We start from the raw sequence: 17,392 nt of genomic DNA on the forward strand, positions 1-17,392 counted from the left end.
CTGAGGGAGAGACTTGGGAGGGTGGGTTTCCTCCGAAGCAGCAAGGTCTGGCCAAGGGCAGGACACCTGGGCATTAGACAGTCCCGGCTTCCAAGCTTAGCTCTGCCAGTTGGAAGTCAGGTGCCCTTGGAAAAGTCACAGACCTCTCTGTATCCTGGCTGCCTGCTTTGTAAGGGGAGCTAATGACCCTTACCCCACGGGGACAGTGTGTGTCAGTCAGCGGAGAGAGCATCTGTAAAGCCACAGCACAGAGAGCCTGGCACCCGGAGGAGCTCCTGATGGGCCAGCCTCTGCCTCCCCAGCTTCCTGTTCCCCCACTTTGCACCTGCCGAACACCAGCCCTGTGACGTCAGCACACCCAGTGGAGGTGGCTGCTGGGTTTTCACAGGCTCTTTCCAGACTGTTCCCAGAGCCCACATTTCAGCATCTGGGTACACGGCAGATTTGACAGGTGCCCATCTCCCAGCCCTCAGAGCTCTATCTGCCCCCTCTTACCTCCCTGCACAGCCTGAGCTGTCCCCACCCCCACTTCCTGAGCCCGACAGCGGGGACTCAGGCAGAGCTGGGGGAGAACACTCTGCAGCTGTTGCAGACTGGCACGGAAAAGAGAGGTTAGTGAGCTGAAAATTCAGGAATGCAACCGCACTCTGCAGGCTTTCAGGGCTGTCTAAGTCACCCACTGTGCGAGCATCCCACCCACGACCGAGGTGGCTTTATATCTTTAGACTCACCTGCCATCCCCATCTCTGCATCCCTCCCGCCCCAGGGCTTTCGGAGGGTTCTCCCCCAGCTGAGCCAGGTACAGATGGAGAGGAGAAGGCTCTGCCCTGCTCGTGCCATGCCTCCAGCTTCCAGCCAAGCGGGAAAGCCAGCTCTGTCTGTGATATGGACTCAAATCCTTCCCCGGCCAAGGGGCTGCAGCCCTAGGGACAGCCCTAGCCAAGCTCTGCTCTGGGCCTTACGGGGAAGTCCTTCCAGGTGTGGAGTGGGAGGTGCATTGCTAGGGCCACCCTCACGGCTGCCTTCCCGAGAGCCCACCAAGTGGGACCCCCACCCCACCTCCTCCTGCCTTCGCTCACCTGGCCCTGACAGTGCCCCCTGAGCTCGGGATCAGTCACTGAAGAGCCCAGAATGTCAAACAGGCCAATCTGCTGCCCACTGCTCTCACCGCAACTGAGGGCATGACAATAGCTCTGCTGGGTCACTGAGACTCGATGGTCCCAGGGATGGGCAGGAAGAGAGTGCTGGCCCCTGACTGTCCAGTGTGTGCCCTCTCTACCTCCCACATCCAGCACATGCCTGGAACGCTCCCAGGACAGAGCCTTACCACGGGAGGGACTGGCATAGGGACCTTCTTTTCCTTTCCTGGACTATTTGTGATGTGTTTGGAGGAGATTCAAGGTCTGGGCTTGGGTGAAACAGAATCCTAGGAAACTTCCAGAATGATGCTGAGGAAGAGAAAGCGTTCATGGGAAGCATGTCCTGAGTTGGAGCTGGGGGGGGTGGGGGAGGAGGCGCACCCAGGGCCCTTCAGAATGCTCCCCAGCATCCTCACCAACATGTCCACAGTTGGAAACTCCACCATTAGTGATTCATTCCTTTGGCCAACACCCCTGGATAAGGGTCATCTTCATTATTATCTTCTATTACCAGTCCATCTTCCAAGCCAACTACTAACAGACCTGGAGGAGTGTTGTGCATCTATTACCCTGCTGCATCTTCAGGCAGCCCTGCAAAGTGCTGCCTTGCTATGCCCATCTTATAGCTGAGAACACTGAGGCTCAGAGAGGTTAGGGAACTGGCCCAAACTCTCAAAAATGGAGGATGCTGATTTGATCCCAAGTCTGGCAAGACACAGTCCCTCCCTCCAGGAGCTGCACTTGTGTGGGGAAAGACAGAGTTCCGAGCACAGGGAGTGATGGGGAGCAGAGGAGAGCCCCAAGGTCAGATGAAGGCCAGAAGTTCCCTGATGCTGATACCTGAGCTGGGCTCTGAAGGATGAGGAGGAGTGCGTTGAGTGGATGAGGGGTAAACAGAGTTCCCACCAGAGGGACCCGCCTTGGAAGGTGCAGGGGCACGAGGGGTAGGCCGTCTTGGGAAACATAAGACCAAATGCCCAGGAAGAGGGGCATGGGAGGGGCAGGAGTCAGACTGAGGAGAAGAAGCCCCAAGTCACTGGCCCCCAACAGCATCTTGGCCTGGCATGGTGCCATGCTTTGGGAGGCTCGTAAATGGCAAACCAGAACCCACACGGCTCCCCCCTACCAGCCTCAGGCCCTGCTAGAGGTCAAGTGTCAGTGTCCCCATCCACAGTCAGGGGTGAGCCTCTCCCCTGCAAAGCTTCCCTCCCCCTCTGACCTCCAGCCCTGACCCTGGCGGGAAACACTTGCTGAGCTCCGCAGAGCAGGCCTCCAGAAGACAGTCCCCAGGGGGCAGGAGCACCTGTGCAGATACACACACACGCGCACACACACACGCACATGCACACGCACACACACACGCACATGCACACGCACGCACACACACGCACATGCACACGCGCACATGCACACGCGCACACACACACACACAGGCAGGAGGACAAAACCTACCCCTGTGGCACCTCCCAGCTCACAATCGGTCTGTCCGAGGAATGTGTCAAGATGATTTAATACTGGCTTGGACACATGGGATTCTGGATGCCGGAGTCCTGGAATCCCCTGGAATGTGCTAGAGCTAAGCGTAAGGCATCCTCTCTCTGCCCCCCTCACCCACCCACTCTGGCTGCGAGTCGTAAAGTAAGGACCTCCTGACCTGAGACAGACTCTTCACCCAGAGATTCTGAGATTCCAGTTCAGAGCCCGGAGCTGGGCCTGCCACTGGCCTCCCCAGCAAATGTCCAGGGGACATTTTAGCGAGAGGCTGGTCCAGCCCTGAGGGGGGCCGTGCAGACAGGCCCCAAGAAGCCTCATTGCTGGGCCACTGGGTGCTTCAGAGGTTGAGGGTGTTCCAGATACTCTGCCTGGATCCACGTGCCTTCCCTCGGGTGCATCTCAGACGGGCACCAAGAGAGAATCCAGACACCGGCATCGCAAACCCTAAAGGTGGCGCAAATGAGCAAGTTCCCAGGATCTGCCTGCCCCTCTTATGAAGGAGCAGCTCTTGAAATTTCTCTGGATTTTGGGGGGGATGAGAAGAAATAACCAAGTAACAGCATCCTCCCCCCAGCTGCTCACGCCCCTCTGAACTGACCAACTGTGGTAGAGCAGGACATCGGGGGCTGCCCGGGCGTGAGCCTCAGCCTCTCCCCACTGCCCCCAAACTGCCCACGCCAGGCGCTTCCCCAGAAGGGAGATGGGATGAGGAGAGAAGGAGATGGGTGCGCTCCCCGGATGGAGACCACTCCGGCCACCATCCCATTTCTGAGCACACTGGGCAGGACAGGCAAAGAGGTTCCATCCCAAGTGCCAGCTCCACAGGTAGCGGCTGCCCTGAACACTGCGCTGGAAGGAATCCCGTCACCACCCACAGCTGCAGGGTGTGTCTGCCGCAGTCAGGGCTCACCACGCCCCAGCTGCAAGCTGGGCGACGTTCCCTGAACAGGGGACAATTCCCCAGCCAGGACTTTGGTAGCACAGAGGGAGGCCCTGGCCAGCCAGGGATAAACGACCCACCAGCCTCATGCCAGGTTCCTCAGGACCCTAAGAAGCACATATTGGCCTGTCTTTCCCCAATTTGCTTGGACAATGTCCGCTTCCCTTCCTGAAGATGTTAATGCTGCTTATATTAGGAAACACTAAAATGGAAACACATTATAGGGTTAATTGCTCCTCTGTAAAAATGACTAACTGCTTTCTTTCTCCCTGGGGATTCGAGGGATGGTCTGGCTGTCACCAGAAGTAACCTCGGACCCATCAAAAACTCTCCCACGAAAGGGCAGACAGGCTCGGCACCGTGCGCTGGGCTGAAGATCGCAGAAACACTTCCCATGAGGCTCCGCTCCAAAAGCCCAAATGACCCGTGCAGTCTGGGCCACTTCATTTGGACACCTTGCTCTGCAGGGTGCTGGGTAGATAGAGGTACCTCCAGATGGCATAGTAGTGGGTACCAGCACCGAATGCCACAAAGAGGTGCCAGATGGCATGGGCAAAGGGGATCCTGCCGTCACTCTTGAAGAACACCATGCCCAGGCAGTAGAACAGCCCTCCGGTCACCAGCTCCCAGATGCCCTCGGTGTTGGGCTGTCGGCAAGGACAGGGTGGGCATAGGTCAGAGAGCAACCAGCCGTTCCCCCACACCCCAAAACTAAAAGACACGCACCAGGCAATGCCAGCCCAGACTCCCAGGGTGGGGGGATGGGGGTGCAGCGCTCACACTGTGATGTCAGCAGTTCTCCCCAAATTAGTCCTCACATGATAGAAACTCTCATTTCTAACAAAATCCCAAAGAATATTTTTATAGCTTATTATCTTTTCTAAAAAGTAACACATTTGGCCATGTACCCCAAGAACTGAAAGTAGGGTCTCACGGCAGCAAATTCACAATAGACAAAAGCAACCCAAATGCCAACAAATGAATGGATGAGCAAAATGAGATATACACACATGTGGTGGAACGTCACTCAGCTTTAAGGAGGAATGAAATGCTGACACCTGCCACAACTTGGGTGAACCCTGAGGACACGATGCTAAGTGAAATAAGCCAGTCACCAAAGTGCTTATACTGTATGAGTCCACTTAGACGAGGCCCCAGGGGGGGGTCACATTCCTAGAGACAGGAAGTAGAACGGTGGGTGCCAGGGGCTGGGGAGTCGCGGCAAGGGGAGTCAGTGTGCAACGGGTCTGGAGTTTCAGTTTGAGAAGATGAGGACAGTTCCGGAGCTGGGTGGTGGTGATGGCTGCATGATAGTGTGAATGTGCTTAATGCCCCTGATGATGCACTTAAAGATGGTAAATGTTATGTATAAAAAAAGTAATATACGTCCATGGCAAAAAATAAAAATTTAGAGAAAACAGACCAAAACAAAAAAATTGTCATCCTAGTCCCTAGAGGTGAGCACTGTGAGCGTGAGTTGTTTGTAGTGAAAAGAACCCTGTAGAATAGGAGGAAACTGAGCGATAAGAACCTGCCAAGCCTTGGCCCTCACGCAGCAGGTCCACCTCCTACAGGTAACCACCATTAACAGTATTTTATGGGCCGGGCACGGTGGCTCACGCCTGTAATCCTAGCACTCTGGGAGGCCGAGGCGGGCAGATTGTTTGAACTCAGAAGTTCGAGACCAGCCTGAGCAAGAGCGAGACCCTGTCTCTACTAAAAATAGAAAAGAAATTATACAGACAGCTAAAAACATATATATATATGTAGAAAAAATTAGCCAGGCATGGTGGCACATGCCTGTAGTCCCAGCTACTCGGGAGGCTGAGGCAGGAGGATTGCTTGAGCCCAGGAGTTGGAGGTTGCTGTGAGCTAGGCTGACACCACGGCACTTTAGCCCAAGCAACAGAGTAAGACTCTGTCTCAAAAAAAAAAAAAAAAACAACAGTATTTTACGGTATCCTTCCAGAAATTCCCCATATGACTACAATATCCTATATGCACTTCATATATATGTATATGTGTATAGGAACTAATCATTTTTAGATCAATGGGCTCACACCATCCCTACCATTCTGCAACCTGATTTTCCACTAAATAAAGTCTCCTGCAGATCACAGACAAATCCTCTCAGTCTTTTGAACAACTCCATATTGTTTCATTGTACGTATATATAATACAATCACTGAGATTCACTCAGTCCTCAAGAGTATTATTATCGATTTTTTTTAGGGGGGGGACAGGGTCTCACTCTGTCACCCAGGCTGGAGTGCAGTGGCACAATCACAGCTCAGTGGAACCTCAAACTCCTAGACTCAGGTGATCCTCCCACTTCAGCCTCCCAAATAGCTGGGACTGCAGGTGCACACCACCATGCCTGGCTAATTTTTAAATTTTTTTATAGAAATAGGGTCTTGCTATATTGCCCAGGCTGGTTTCGAACTCCTGGTCTCAGGCAATCCTCCCGATTTGGCCTCTGAAACCACCGGGATTTATAGGCATGAGTCACCATACCTGGCCTATCATTGAATATTAATTATGTAATAATATTAATAACACCCAGTATTTCTTTTTTTTTTTTTTTTTGAGACAGGGTCTCACTCCGTTGCCCGGGCTAGAGTGCCGTGGCATCAGCCTAGCTCACAGCAACCTCAAACTCCAGGGCTCAAGCGATCCTCCTACCTCAGCCTCCCGAGTAGCTGGGACTACAAGCATGCACCACCATGCCCAGCTAATTTTTTCTATATATTTTTAGTTGTCCAGCTAATTTCTTTCTATTTTTAGTAGAGACAGGGTCTCACTCTTGCTCAGGCTGGTTTCGAACTCCTGAGCTCAAAGGATCCACCCGCCTCGGCCTCCCAGAGTACTAGGATTACAGGCGTGAGCTACTGTAACCGGCCTCAACACCCAGTATTTCTTAGCACTTACTCTGTGCCAAGCCCTGTCCTACGTGCCTTACTCGAGTCATCTAATGTCACCTTCACAACAATCTAATGAGACAGGTGTTAAACGATGTGGCAGTCACAGAAAAACGTCCATAGCATTGTGATAAGGAGAAAAGCAGACTGCAGACCATAGAGAATGATCTCATTTTTGTAAAAGAAAAACAAACAAGTGAAGAAGTCAGTGTATCTGCACATCCACATATACTCACACATACATTTTAAAAATGGAAAAGACACACAAAAATTCATGAGCATTGGTCACAGCTGGGCCATCGTACGGGGAGGAGGAAGGGTGACATTTGCATACTGGACTCATTTTTTGCAGCAAATATGTAATTAAATATATGTTTACTATAGATAAGTATATATATGCATTTAAATATATAATACATAATTTGATGGTTATTCTATAATTCAATAGATATCACTTAAATATATGTTTAAATAAAAATAAACAAGGGAGGAAAAAGAAGGTAATCTGGAAAAAGAAATACAAATCATAGGGAAACTGTTCAATAGGTAGAATAACGGGGTGTGACTTCACTGCCAATTATGAAAAACAATTAAATCTACAATTAGTAAAACAGTTTGGTACTCATATAAAAACAGGCCAGTCGACAAGAACTGAAACCTCAGAAATAGACACACACACGTACACACACACATGCACACACATATACATATATGAATTTAACATATGATAAAAGGCGCTTTTAAAGAGGTAAATAAATGAAAAATGATACAACTGGCTAATCATTTAGGGAGGATCACTGTATACAAAAGAAATTGCAGTGAGAATGAAGAATTAAAAAGTAAACCATAAAGGAAACTGGAAAATATACAGTCCTTAGAGCAAACACCTTCCTGACCATAACACTGAAGGAAACAGCCATAAAATTTGTTAAACACCTGTTAGATTTGGCTGCATAAAAGCTTAAACATTTGCCAATAATTATAACTTAAAAATAAGAATCTGTCATCCAACCTAGGAGGGTGAGCTGGCTGAGGTGACTGTGCCCATTTGACAGATGGAGCAACTGAGGCTCAGAGAGAAGAGGGGAGGAGATCCACCCATGGCCACTGGATCTGCTTCCTTTCCCTGTCCAGGGCCCTCAGTCCTCTGCTCAAAAGCCCCACCCTCAGAGGCCACGTAGTGCGGGTCAAAGACACCAAGGACACTCGCAGTCAGAGCTATGGGGTCAAGTCCCAGCTCACCTCAAGTCCCAGCTCAGCCACTTGGGGGCTGCGTGGCCTTGGCGGGTCACTTCCCCTCTCAGAGCCTCGGTGTCCTTATTTGTGAACCATCCCAAGGACGCCTGGGATGAGGCAGTAAGATCCCAGGGGTGGGGGGGGTCCCCAGCATTTCCTAAGGGCTCAGAGAACGTGTACTAAAGAAGGGGACCTGGCTGCTCCTGCTGCGCCTGGTCACCACGTGTACCCAGAATCAGTTTAGGACGCGGAAACGCGGGACGGAGGGGTCGGCAGACCCGAGACTGCGATTTGGCCCCCGTTGCCAATTATGGGATTATTACGATAGATTTAATTTAGCGACTGGATACCTACTCTGTTCCAAGCACCGTACGTGGATTTTCTCATTTCATCCTTAAACAGACGGGAAGAACGAAGCAGAGAGAGGTTAGTGAACTCGCCCAAGGTTAGGCAGAGTTATGGCAGAGAAGCCAGCAGGCAGGGGCCAGGACTAGCCTCTATGTCCTACTGCCTCTTTAGGCAAGTCATGCTGGGCCTCAGTTTCCCCATCTGCCAAAGGAAAGGGCTTCACTTGACAACCTCGAGAGTCAGGTCCAGCTTGGACACTGTTGGTCCCCTCCAGCCAGACATGAGTTCCCTCCCCCCACCATCAGCGGGCAAGTGGGACTTACCATTGACAGGATGACCAGGGCGGGGAAGAAGCCCATCACGACGTAGCAGAGCAGCTCCACAAGTTTGTACCTGGCAGGAAGACAAGCCACCTCAACCTCAGGACGCGCCTCCTGGTGAGGAGACGGCGTACAGCTCCCTATTTCTGGGGAAGAGGGGACAACCTGACCGCAACAGTGAGAAGAAGGCTCTTTCTCTGTCCAGCACTCTTTGGCTCATATTTTATCCAGCCACATCCAACAGGTGCTGGCAGTTGCCTGACCTTGGGCACTTCTCTCTGAGACTCAGTTTCCACATCTGTAAAATGGCATGCTGGAGCTAGAACCGGGGTTGCAAATATTGGGCACAGCACTCACATAGGCACTCCCTCCCCACGCTCAGCCCGGGGCAGACATTACTATTCGATCCCAGCATTTTTTCCCACAGGGCCCAAGCAGCCACTCTCAATCGAGCAGAGTTGCTTCATCACCTGTAACCTATCTGCTGCCCCGGATTAAATGACCTCGAGAGGCCCCTGGGCCCCGAGGCTGCACCAATCTGTTATTCCCTTTTGCCTCTACAGTTTCTTTCCCTACTCGATTATTCCCATCCCTTGGCAGGATGGGGGGACAGGGCATGTGGCTCTCTCAGAGCCTTTCCCCGACATCTGCTAACACAGTTTAGGGAAGGCAGGTGACATGCAACCCAGTTCAACAGTTTAGGAACCTATGATGTCTTTTTGACAAAGTCTTCAGGTTGACCCTAAGGGCTGTGGGGCCTGGTGACTATGTGTGGGCCTGAATGCTGGAATGCCCGCCAGAGCCGTGCCTGCGTGCTTGTGGGATCATCCTGGGATCTCGCCTGCTCAGGGGAGTGGAGGAGGGTCTGCTGGAGCACCAGCGGGAACCCCGCCCATCCAAGACCCCCGGGCCGGGCTTACCGCTCATGGAAGAAGAAGACATAGACGGTGCCAACAGAGGCCATGATCCAGACCAGCCAACGCATGTGGGAGGCCCAGGGGCCCAGTTCCCGGAGGTTCAGCCTGGGAGAGAGAGCCGAGGGCACAGCCTGAGGGGCCCTGCCAGGATCTAGCCCCCAAGGGCCAGCCTGTCACAGGAAACCGACCCCAGAGAAGCCTACAGGTGGGACATGGGCTCTCACAGGAAGGCTTGCGAAGAGGCAGAAAGAACAGTAGACAAATTGAAACAGCAAGTGATTGTTAGAGGAAAATTAGTAAAACGGATAATGTCCAAGAGCAAAGGGAAAGAGCGCCTCAAACGAACGGGAGAATGCGTGAGTAAAGCCTGTCTGGAGGGCAATCTGGTGCAATCTATCAAATTTTGAAGTGCATGTTCCTAGTCATTCCAGCAGCTAGACAAAGAAAAGCTGTTTTGTGCATGTGTAAAGTCACATATAGACGTTATCCATCATTGGTCCCAGCAGGAAAAGCCTTAAATCCACCCAAATGGCTACCAAAAGGGGAAGGGAGAATAAAGATGGTATCCACCTGTGTTGGTTATTAATTCATTGCCTTTCAGCTCCAGTTTGATCCTTTTTGCCTGTTCTGTGATAATGTAGCTGGGCCTTATGAATAGTCTTCCTTTGCAGCAGGCACAATGTCAGGTCTCGGCAGTAGGGGCCACTGGAGAGACTTTGCAGGAAAAAAGGCTCTTCTTTCCAGATTCCTGCGGTTCTTCCACCAGGATCCTGGAAAATGTGCTTCTTTCTCCACTGCTCAGCCCGGTGGTTTCTCCAGTGTTAGTGCCAGCAGGGTGCAGCTTTCTCCAGCATGTGGCCTCAGTGAGTTTTCTCCAGCTGTTGACTTAGGTAAAAGCAGCACAGCCGGGGACCCCGGACAGAGCAGCCTGTGCCCCAGCCCAGGCAGCTGCTCCCAGCACCCCTCTTCAGCCCCACATGCACACTCGGGGTCCCCATGGGGCTTCCTGTCCAGCAAGCTGACCGTCCGGCCGCCTGGAGCTGTCCTCACTGAACTGCACAGAAACGTTCTAGGGCCCCACAGAGGAGACCTCCCCATCTCCTGGTCCCAGCAGCACCCACGGCAGCCTCCCCAGCACGGAACACGTGCCCAGGATCAGCAGCCCCTGTGGATGGGCTCCCTGGCTCTCTGGAGGGAAGATTTCCAGCATGTCGCATAAGCAGGCTCGTCATTGACCTCTGCCATCCAGCATGCCAAGCCCACGTCCTTTCACATGAGGTGGAATCTCAGCCCTGGGCGGAGTAGGGGGCTCTGCCTTGGGCACCTGAGCTCACCTTCGGCCCTAGGGGTAGGAGTTGTCCCTATATCTGCTCCTACTGTGTTGTTTAGAATTGTCTTGAACTCTCATTCATCCATTCTCCGTCACTTCAGTCCTCTGTTAATTCTCGATACAGGCACACCTCGCTTTACTGCACTTCACTTTATTGCACTTCGCAGATAGGGCATTTTTTAAACAAATTAAGGGTTGTGGCAGCCCTGCATCGAGCAAGTCTATCAATGCCGTTTTTCCAAGTGGTCACTTCGTGTCTCTGTGTCACATGGTGGTAATTCTCACAATATTTCAAACTTTGTCATTATTATTATTGCTGTTACGGTGATCTGTGATCAGTGATCCTCGTCATTGCTATTATGATAGTTTTGGGGAGCCACAAACTACACCATATAAGATAGCAAACAATAAATGTGTGTGTGTTGGCTGCTCCATGGCTGCTGTTCCCCCATATCTCTCCCTCTTCTCAGCCCTCCCTGTCCCCTGGGACACAGCAATATTGAAATCAGGCCAATTAATAACCCTACAATGGTCTCTGAAGTGTGCAAGTGAAAGGGAGAATTGCATGTCTCTCACTTTAAGTCAAAAGCCAGAAATGATTAAGCTAGTGAGGAAGGCACATCGAAAGCTTAGTGAGGCCAAAAGCTGGGCCTCTTGCACCAAACAGTTAGCCAAGTTGTGAATGCAAAGGAGAAGTTCTTGAAGGAAATTAAAAGTGCTCCTCCAATGAACACACAAATGATAAGAAAAAGAAACAGCCTCATCGCTGATATGGGGAAAGTTTTAGCGGTCAGGATAGAGGATTAAACCAGCCACGACATTCCCTTAAGCCACAGCCTAACCCAGAGCCCGGCCGTCAACATCAAGGCAAGACCCTCCACCAGCAAAAAGATCATGACTTGCTAAAGGCTCAGATGATTGTTAGCATTGTTTTAGCAATGAAGTATTTTTTTTCTTTTTTTTTTTTGAGACAGAGTCTCACTCTGTTGACCGGGCTAGAGTGAGTGCCGTGGTATCAGCCTAGCTCACAGCAACCTCAAACTCCTGGGCTTAAGCGATCCTCCTGCCTCAGCCTCCCAAGTAGCTGGGACTACAAGCATGCACCACCATGCCCGGCTAATTTTTTCTATATATATTTTTAGTTGTCCAGATAATTTTTATTTCTATTTTTTAGTAGAGACGGGGTCTCGCTCTTGCTCAGGCTGGTCTCGAACTCCTGACCTCGAGAGATCCACTCACCTCGGCCTCCCAGAGGGCTAGGATTACAGGCGTGAGCCACTGTGCCCGGCCACAATAAAGTATTTTTTAATTAAGGTATGTACATTGTTTTTTAAGACATAATGCTATTGTACACTTAACAGACTAAAGGATAGTGTAAACGCAACTTTTATATGCACTATGGAAACCATAAAATTCATGTGACTAGCTTTATCACAACACTCACTTTATAGTGCAACGGTCTGGAACCGAACCCAGCGTACTCTGAGGTATGCCTGGATTAAGTTTTTCTTGTTCAAATTATTGTATGGTTTCTGTCTCCTGACTGTACTCTGACTAATACACCATCCTGTGGAATATTCACAGCAGGTTTTGTTTGTTTGTTTTTGAGACAGGATCTTGCTCTGTTGCCCAGGCTAGAGTGCAGTGGCATCATCATAGCTCACTGCAACCTCAAACTCCTAGGCTCAAGCAATCCTCCTGGCTCAACTTCCCAAGTATTGTAGCTGGGACTATAGATGCCTGCCACCATGCCGGCTAACTTTTTTTATTTTTTGTAGAGACACGGTCTAGCTATGTTGCCAGACTGATCTCGAACTCCTGGCCTCAGGTGATTCTCCTGCCCCAGCCTGCCAAAGTGCCAGGATTACAGGCATGAGCTACCACACCCCACCACAGCAGTTTAAAAAATATAAGGACAATCTGTTTGTACCAACATGGATAGATCTGCAAAATACATTGCTAGGTGTTGGGGGGGGCATGAATCAGGAATAACATCACTACATTATTTGTACATATAAAGAGATACGTGTATACATAGAAAAGATCTGAACCCCTTCCCAAGTGGTTTTGTCTGGAAAGGGACAGTTAATGGTGGTCATGGTTGCGGAATGGGGTCCTTTAAATTTTTTCTGGAATGAATTTCTTGAATGAGAATGTCTTATGTAAAACCTCTGCAAAAAAAAAAAAGTGACCTGCCAAGAGTCCAGCTGTCACTATAAAGAAGTTAAGTAATACTGAAAAGTTAAAAAAAAAAGTAATAACCCATCTCATTACCCAAAATAATCATCAGTGAACATCATTCCAGATTTCCTTCCAAGCAGATCAAAAAATAGACCAATGGAAGGAAGACGGGCATAAAATGGGACAGAGGGCAAGGGTACAGGGATGGATGAGACGAGATGGGACAAACGGAAGGCAGAAACAAATTAATTTTAATTTTTACTTTTCATTAAAAGTATGACATTAATTTTAACTTGGCTTTAACAGAAGAAAATGAACCCCAAAATTTTTTCTGCTGATCTTCAAATGTTTCTTCACCATAAAATTCACTCTGACTCTAAAGTGAATAAGATAAATTATGTAAAACATAAGGAGGTTGGAATTTTTTAAATGACATGTTTCCAATGTCCACATTATCAATTGACTCCCCACTGCAAAAGACGTCTAGACGATCGCTGCCCTTCCCCTGCCAACTGCCTGATTTGTCTGAGATACTATTGGCTTTACATTCCCAAAGTCTGTAATATTCATATTCTAGTCTATCAATACAACCACAAGTCACACAACTGTTCACCATTGATTCATCTTGTTAATGGAATCAATATTCACTACCATTCTTAAGTTCTTTTCTTTTTTTTTTTTGGAATCTCCTAAGTGGCTAGATTTTGTTGTCAAACTAGTTTTTTTCAAAAATTCCTCAAGGGTACTCTATCCTCAGACTTCTTTCATTTATGAGAATGGTTGTCATTGCTCTTATGCATGCACAGTAACCACACCACATAGTTTATTCTGAGTCCATCCATGGAAACGTGTAGAATGTCTCCACTGTGTGTCAGCATTAAATGGCGCTTTTGCCAAGTCCTGAGGCCAACCTGATTTCTCCCCTTTGTAAGGGATTTGTTTTTTTCAGTCTCAATGCCTGAAGAATTTGTCCATCTGTCTTTCACGTCTATTAGCTTCTCTCTGATTGCTTTACTGTCCAGCTTTTTAAGAATATGTGTATTCTCTCAAGCCCTCCCTCTATGCTGGTATTTGATTTTCAGTAGTTTCGATTCTTTGTTAAGTTGAATTTATTAATTCATTCCACCATGTCATGGCTTTGTTCTTCAATGTGTTTCTTTAGGTCACGTTTCTCATTCCAGTCGGTTGTTTTATCATCTCGTCTTTGTGCTCTTGTTTCATTACATTCGTTTTCTTGTTAACGGGCTTGAATTCACTGCAGGCAGTGGGGCCAGGAGGGAGAAGAAAAGCTGGAGCACAGAGGAGAGCGAGGACCAGTGGGACCTACCTCCATCTGCCACTATCGGCAACCTCAGTGACACAGGAGAATGACATAGGTGACCGGTGAGAGAAGCTGGGAACTGCACGTGTGTTTGTCCCAACACCCAGAGAAACTGAAGGAGGTGATCCCAGGCCACCGAGGGGCCCAGAGCTTAAGGACAAGGGGTGTAAGCAACAGCCCCCGGCACTGCACACCCTTGAGCACTGTTTTGCCTCCATCTTCCCGACCGGGACCACACAGGGAAGAGAATTCTGAGAACTGTGGCTCCAGCTTAGTGAAGCCAACACCATCCAAAGCCACCACGGCTAAGCAGCTCAGCCTGCGACCCGGAGCCAACCCACTGCTCTCCTCATCTCACACTCTTCCCAAGGAGCCCTCTCTGGTGTCCCCCCCCGTCAGCAGTGCAAGATCAGGACACCCTGTGCAGGTGCAGGCCACTGGCGGAACCCCCAGGAGGGCTGGGGCAGGGGGTAAAGTGGGTGAGGATGCACCCAAGGCTGCTCCACTCGGCTCCAGAACTTTCCGACTCTTTCTGAAATCCTGGCACGGGCCCATGTCTTCTTCCTGGTCCAGCAGCTGGTAGTGATGTTTCCTTCGCTGTCCTCAATATTTAGAAGTATCATTTGCTTGTTTTCTTGAGCATCAGGAAGGAAGATTCTGTGCCACACTTGATTCTGCCACTTCTTCCTTCCACCCGTGACACGGTCCTGCCTCGTCCATCATGCGAAGACGTATGTGTGGACATCGCGCCCTGACCTTGCTTCTCCTCACTACAGCTGGGGGGGCGGTTACCACTGTCTCCATTTTACAGGTCAGGAAATTGAGGCTCTGAGAGACTCTGTAATTTGCCCAAGGGCACGTGGCTAGGACGAAGGTGATCTGAGACCAGAACTTGGTGCTGTCTGACTCTATAATCTATTCTCTTTCTATAATACTACATCAGAGCCTTCCAATCTTCTTCTAGTCATCCAACACCCTTTCCTTAAATGGAGAGTTTAGACAGGACTCTTATATGTAAGCCCAATCTGTAAAAACCAAAAAACCAAGTGGAGTTTCTCTGATTGAGCAAGGGATGGGGAAGCCCAGAGTCATTCAGGCCCCCAGCCTTTCCGAGGTCCTCTGGGGACCTCCAGGGCTCTGCAGGAAACACCCTGAAAACCAGAGCGAGACAAGTAAAAATACCCACCAAGTAATTCGACGCCACCTGGTCCATGTCCCCTCTCACCATGCACCCAGGTGTCTAGCCAGAACATGGGTCACCATCCAAGCTCCTCTGTCCCCTTCACCCCCCACATCCATCCAGTCCCTGAGTCCTGCACATTCACCCCCTCACCCCCAGGCAGCTCTCAGGCCAGGGCACCTGACACCTGTGCCCTCCTCCATGGCACTTACCACGACTGTGTGAGCACTGGGCCCGCCAACGCCTGTGTCCCCGGTGAGAGCGTAAGTTCCACAGGAGAGGGAGCCGGTGCTTTTGTTTGTGGCGCTACCCTCAGATGCCAGCACAGGGCCGTGTACGGAGTGGTGCTCAGTGAACCACGCAGCCAGGGGCCGACAACAGACACTCAGGTATTACGTCAGCACGGGGAGGACAGTCAGAGGGTTGTACTAGGGATAGCTGCCACCGCTGAGCACAAAACTTAGCTTGACTCTTATCGGCAACAGACAAAAAGACACCAGGGGGTGCCCAGAGAGAGCTCAGGGCCAAGAAGAAGCCACCACCTGGCCAGGACTGAGCTCCCTCGGTGGCTTCTGGCTTCTCTTGCCTTCGGCTCTTGCACCCTCAAGTGGCCTCCCATCAGCCACTAGCTTCCAGGGTAGCAGCAGGTCCTGTCTGTCTCTAAGCCCAGCTGTGCACGGGGCTCATATCCAGCGATCTGTCCGGCAGACCACAGCAGGGCTGCCCACTCCCAGCAGTTGCCAGCGTCCCAGGGAAAACCAGCCCGGAAACTCCGGCTCCCGCTCTTTCCTCCTCTTTCCCCTTCAGACTTTCCTGCTGAATATCTTTTTAATCCATCCAATCCCTCCATGGAAGGTGTGACGGTCCAGGCCACCACCATGCGTCCCTAGGCACCTGCACCAGCCTCTCTGCTCCCAGGTCAGCCCCTCATCAGTCCAAAAACTAAAACACACCAATGTCCTGACTCAAACCCCTCCAACCCCTCCTAAGCACAGATGCAACAGAAATGCATACCTCTGTACCTGCACACAGGTACAAATGTGTGCAGAGGGCCGTTCCCCACAGCCACTGTGCCCTGGAAACTCTGCAAACGTCTCCCAGCAGGAGAATGGCACAGTCACTCCCAATGCTGCACCACACACAGTGCAGAGGAATCACCAGACGTAAGATGCAGGGGAGAAGCAAGATGCAATCGAGCATTGATTCCGTTAACATTTAAAGCACAGCATCCGGCAAAACTGTTAATAGTATATGATGACGGAAGTCAGGACTGTAGCCACCCATGGGGGGTAGTGGCCAGAGAGGGGCTATGAGGCTTCTGGGGGCTGGTCATGCTCTGTTTCTTCCCCTGGGCGCTGGCTGCAGTTTGGAAATTCATCAAGATACACACCTATGACTGTGCACATTGTCCTTGTAAATTACACATCAATAAAATGTTTTTAAAAAGCAATAGCCTTCAAACATACAAACAAAACCCATTTATGAGGGGATATAATAAGAGAGCATACTCCTTTTATGACAGCCAAAGATAGAGATCACCCCGGCAAAAATGTAACAACAAATCTTTCTGTGGCTCCCACGCCTCAGAGGCCAAGGTACAGATGCTGGGAGTGGCACACCTTCTCCAGGCAGCCCTCCTGCAGCTCCCCTGCAGCCGAGTGCCTCCTCTGAGCTGTCACAGCCACGTGTGCACAGGCCTGTCTCACTGTACCATCAATGACCTGTCACTTGCTAGAGTTGAAACTAGAACAAATCTCAAGTCCAATCCTAGGAATTTATTCCACAAAGACCAGGCTTGACCATGTGAAGCTGCTGTTCCTTCAGAACAAAACATGACAGCTATCAGCAAGTTCACGTGATTCTAGCCAACACATGCAAGCACCTGTGCAAAGTGAATGATATGCAAAGAGACTCACTGCAGCATTGTTCATCATAGCCAAGGAACGGAATGTCTCAATGTCACAGAGATCCATGAATATGGGGAATATTATGCAGCTATTAAAAAAGAATGAGGAAATCTTCAAAGTACTCATATGGAAAGATGTCCCCAGCTATAGTACTAAGAGAA

At 50.2% G+C, this 17,392-nt stretch overlaps 1 protein-coding gene across 1 annotated transcript in view; it reads right to left on the minus strand.

Annotated features, from left to right (window-relative positions):
• Positions 1-3,933: 3,933 nt before the first annotated feature.
• Positions 3,934-17,392, minus strand: part of MMD2 (monocyte to macrophage differentiation associated 2) — a 45,941-nt gene continuing 32,482 nt past the window's right edge. Inside the window, exons 5-7 of the mRNA XM_045541245.1 lie at positions 9,316-9,417; positions 8,399-8,468; positions 3,934-4,220 (exon numbers count right to left, since the gene is read on the minus strand). Coding sequence (XP_045397201.1) covers positions 4,017-4,220; positions 8,399-8,468; positions 9,316-9,417 — 376 coding nt within the window. The 3' untranslated portion in view covers positions 3,934-4,016. The remainder of the gene's footprint in view (positions 4,221-8,398; positions 8,469-9,315; positions 9,418-17,392) is intronic.

The sequence above is a fragment of the Lemur catta genome, chromosome 2, assembly GCF_020740605.2.
Source record: "Lemur catta isolate mLemCat1 chromosome 2, mLemCat1.pri, whole genome shotgun sequence".
Classification (NCBI taxonomy): domain Eukaryota; kingdom Metazoa; phylum Chordata; class Mammalia; order Primates; family Lemuridae; genus Lemur; species Lemur catta.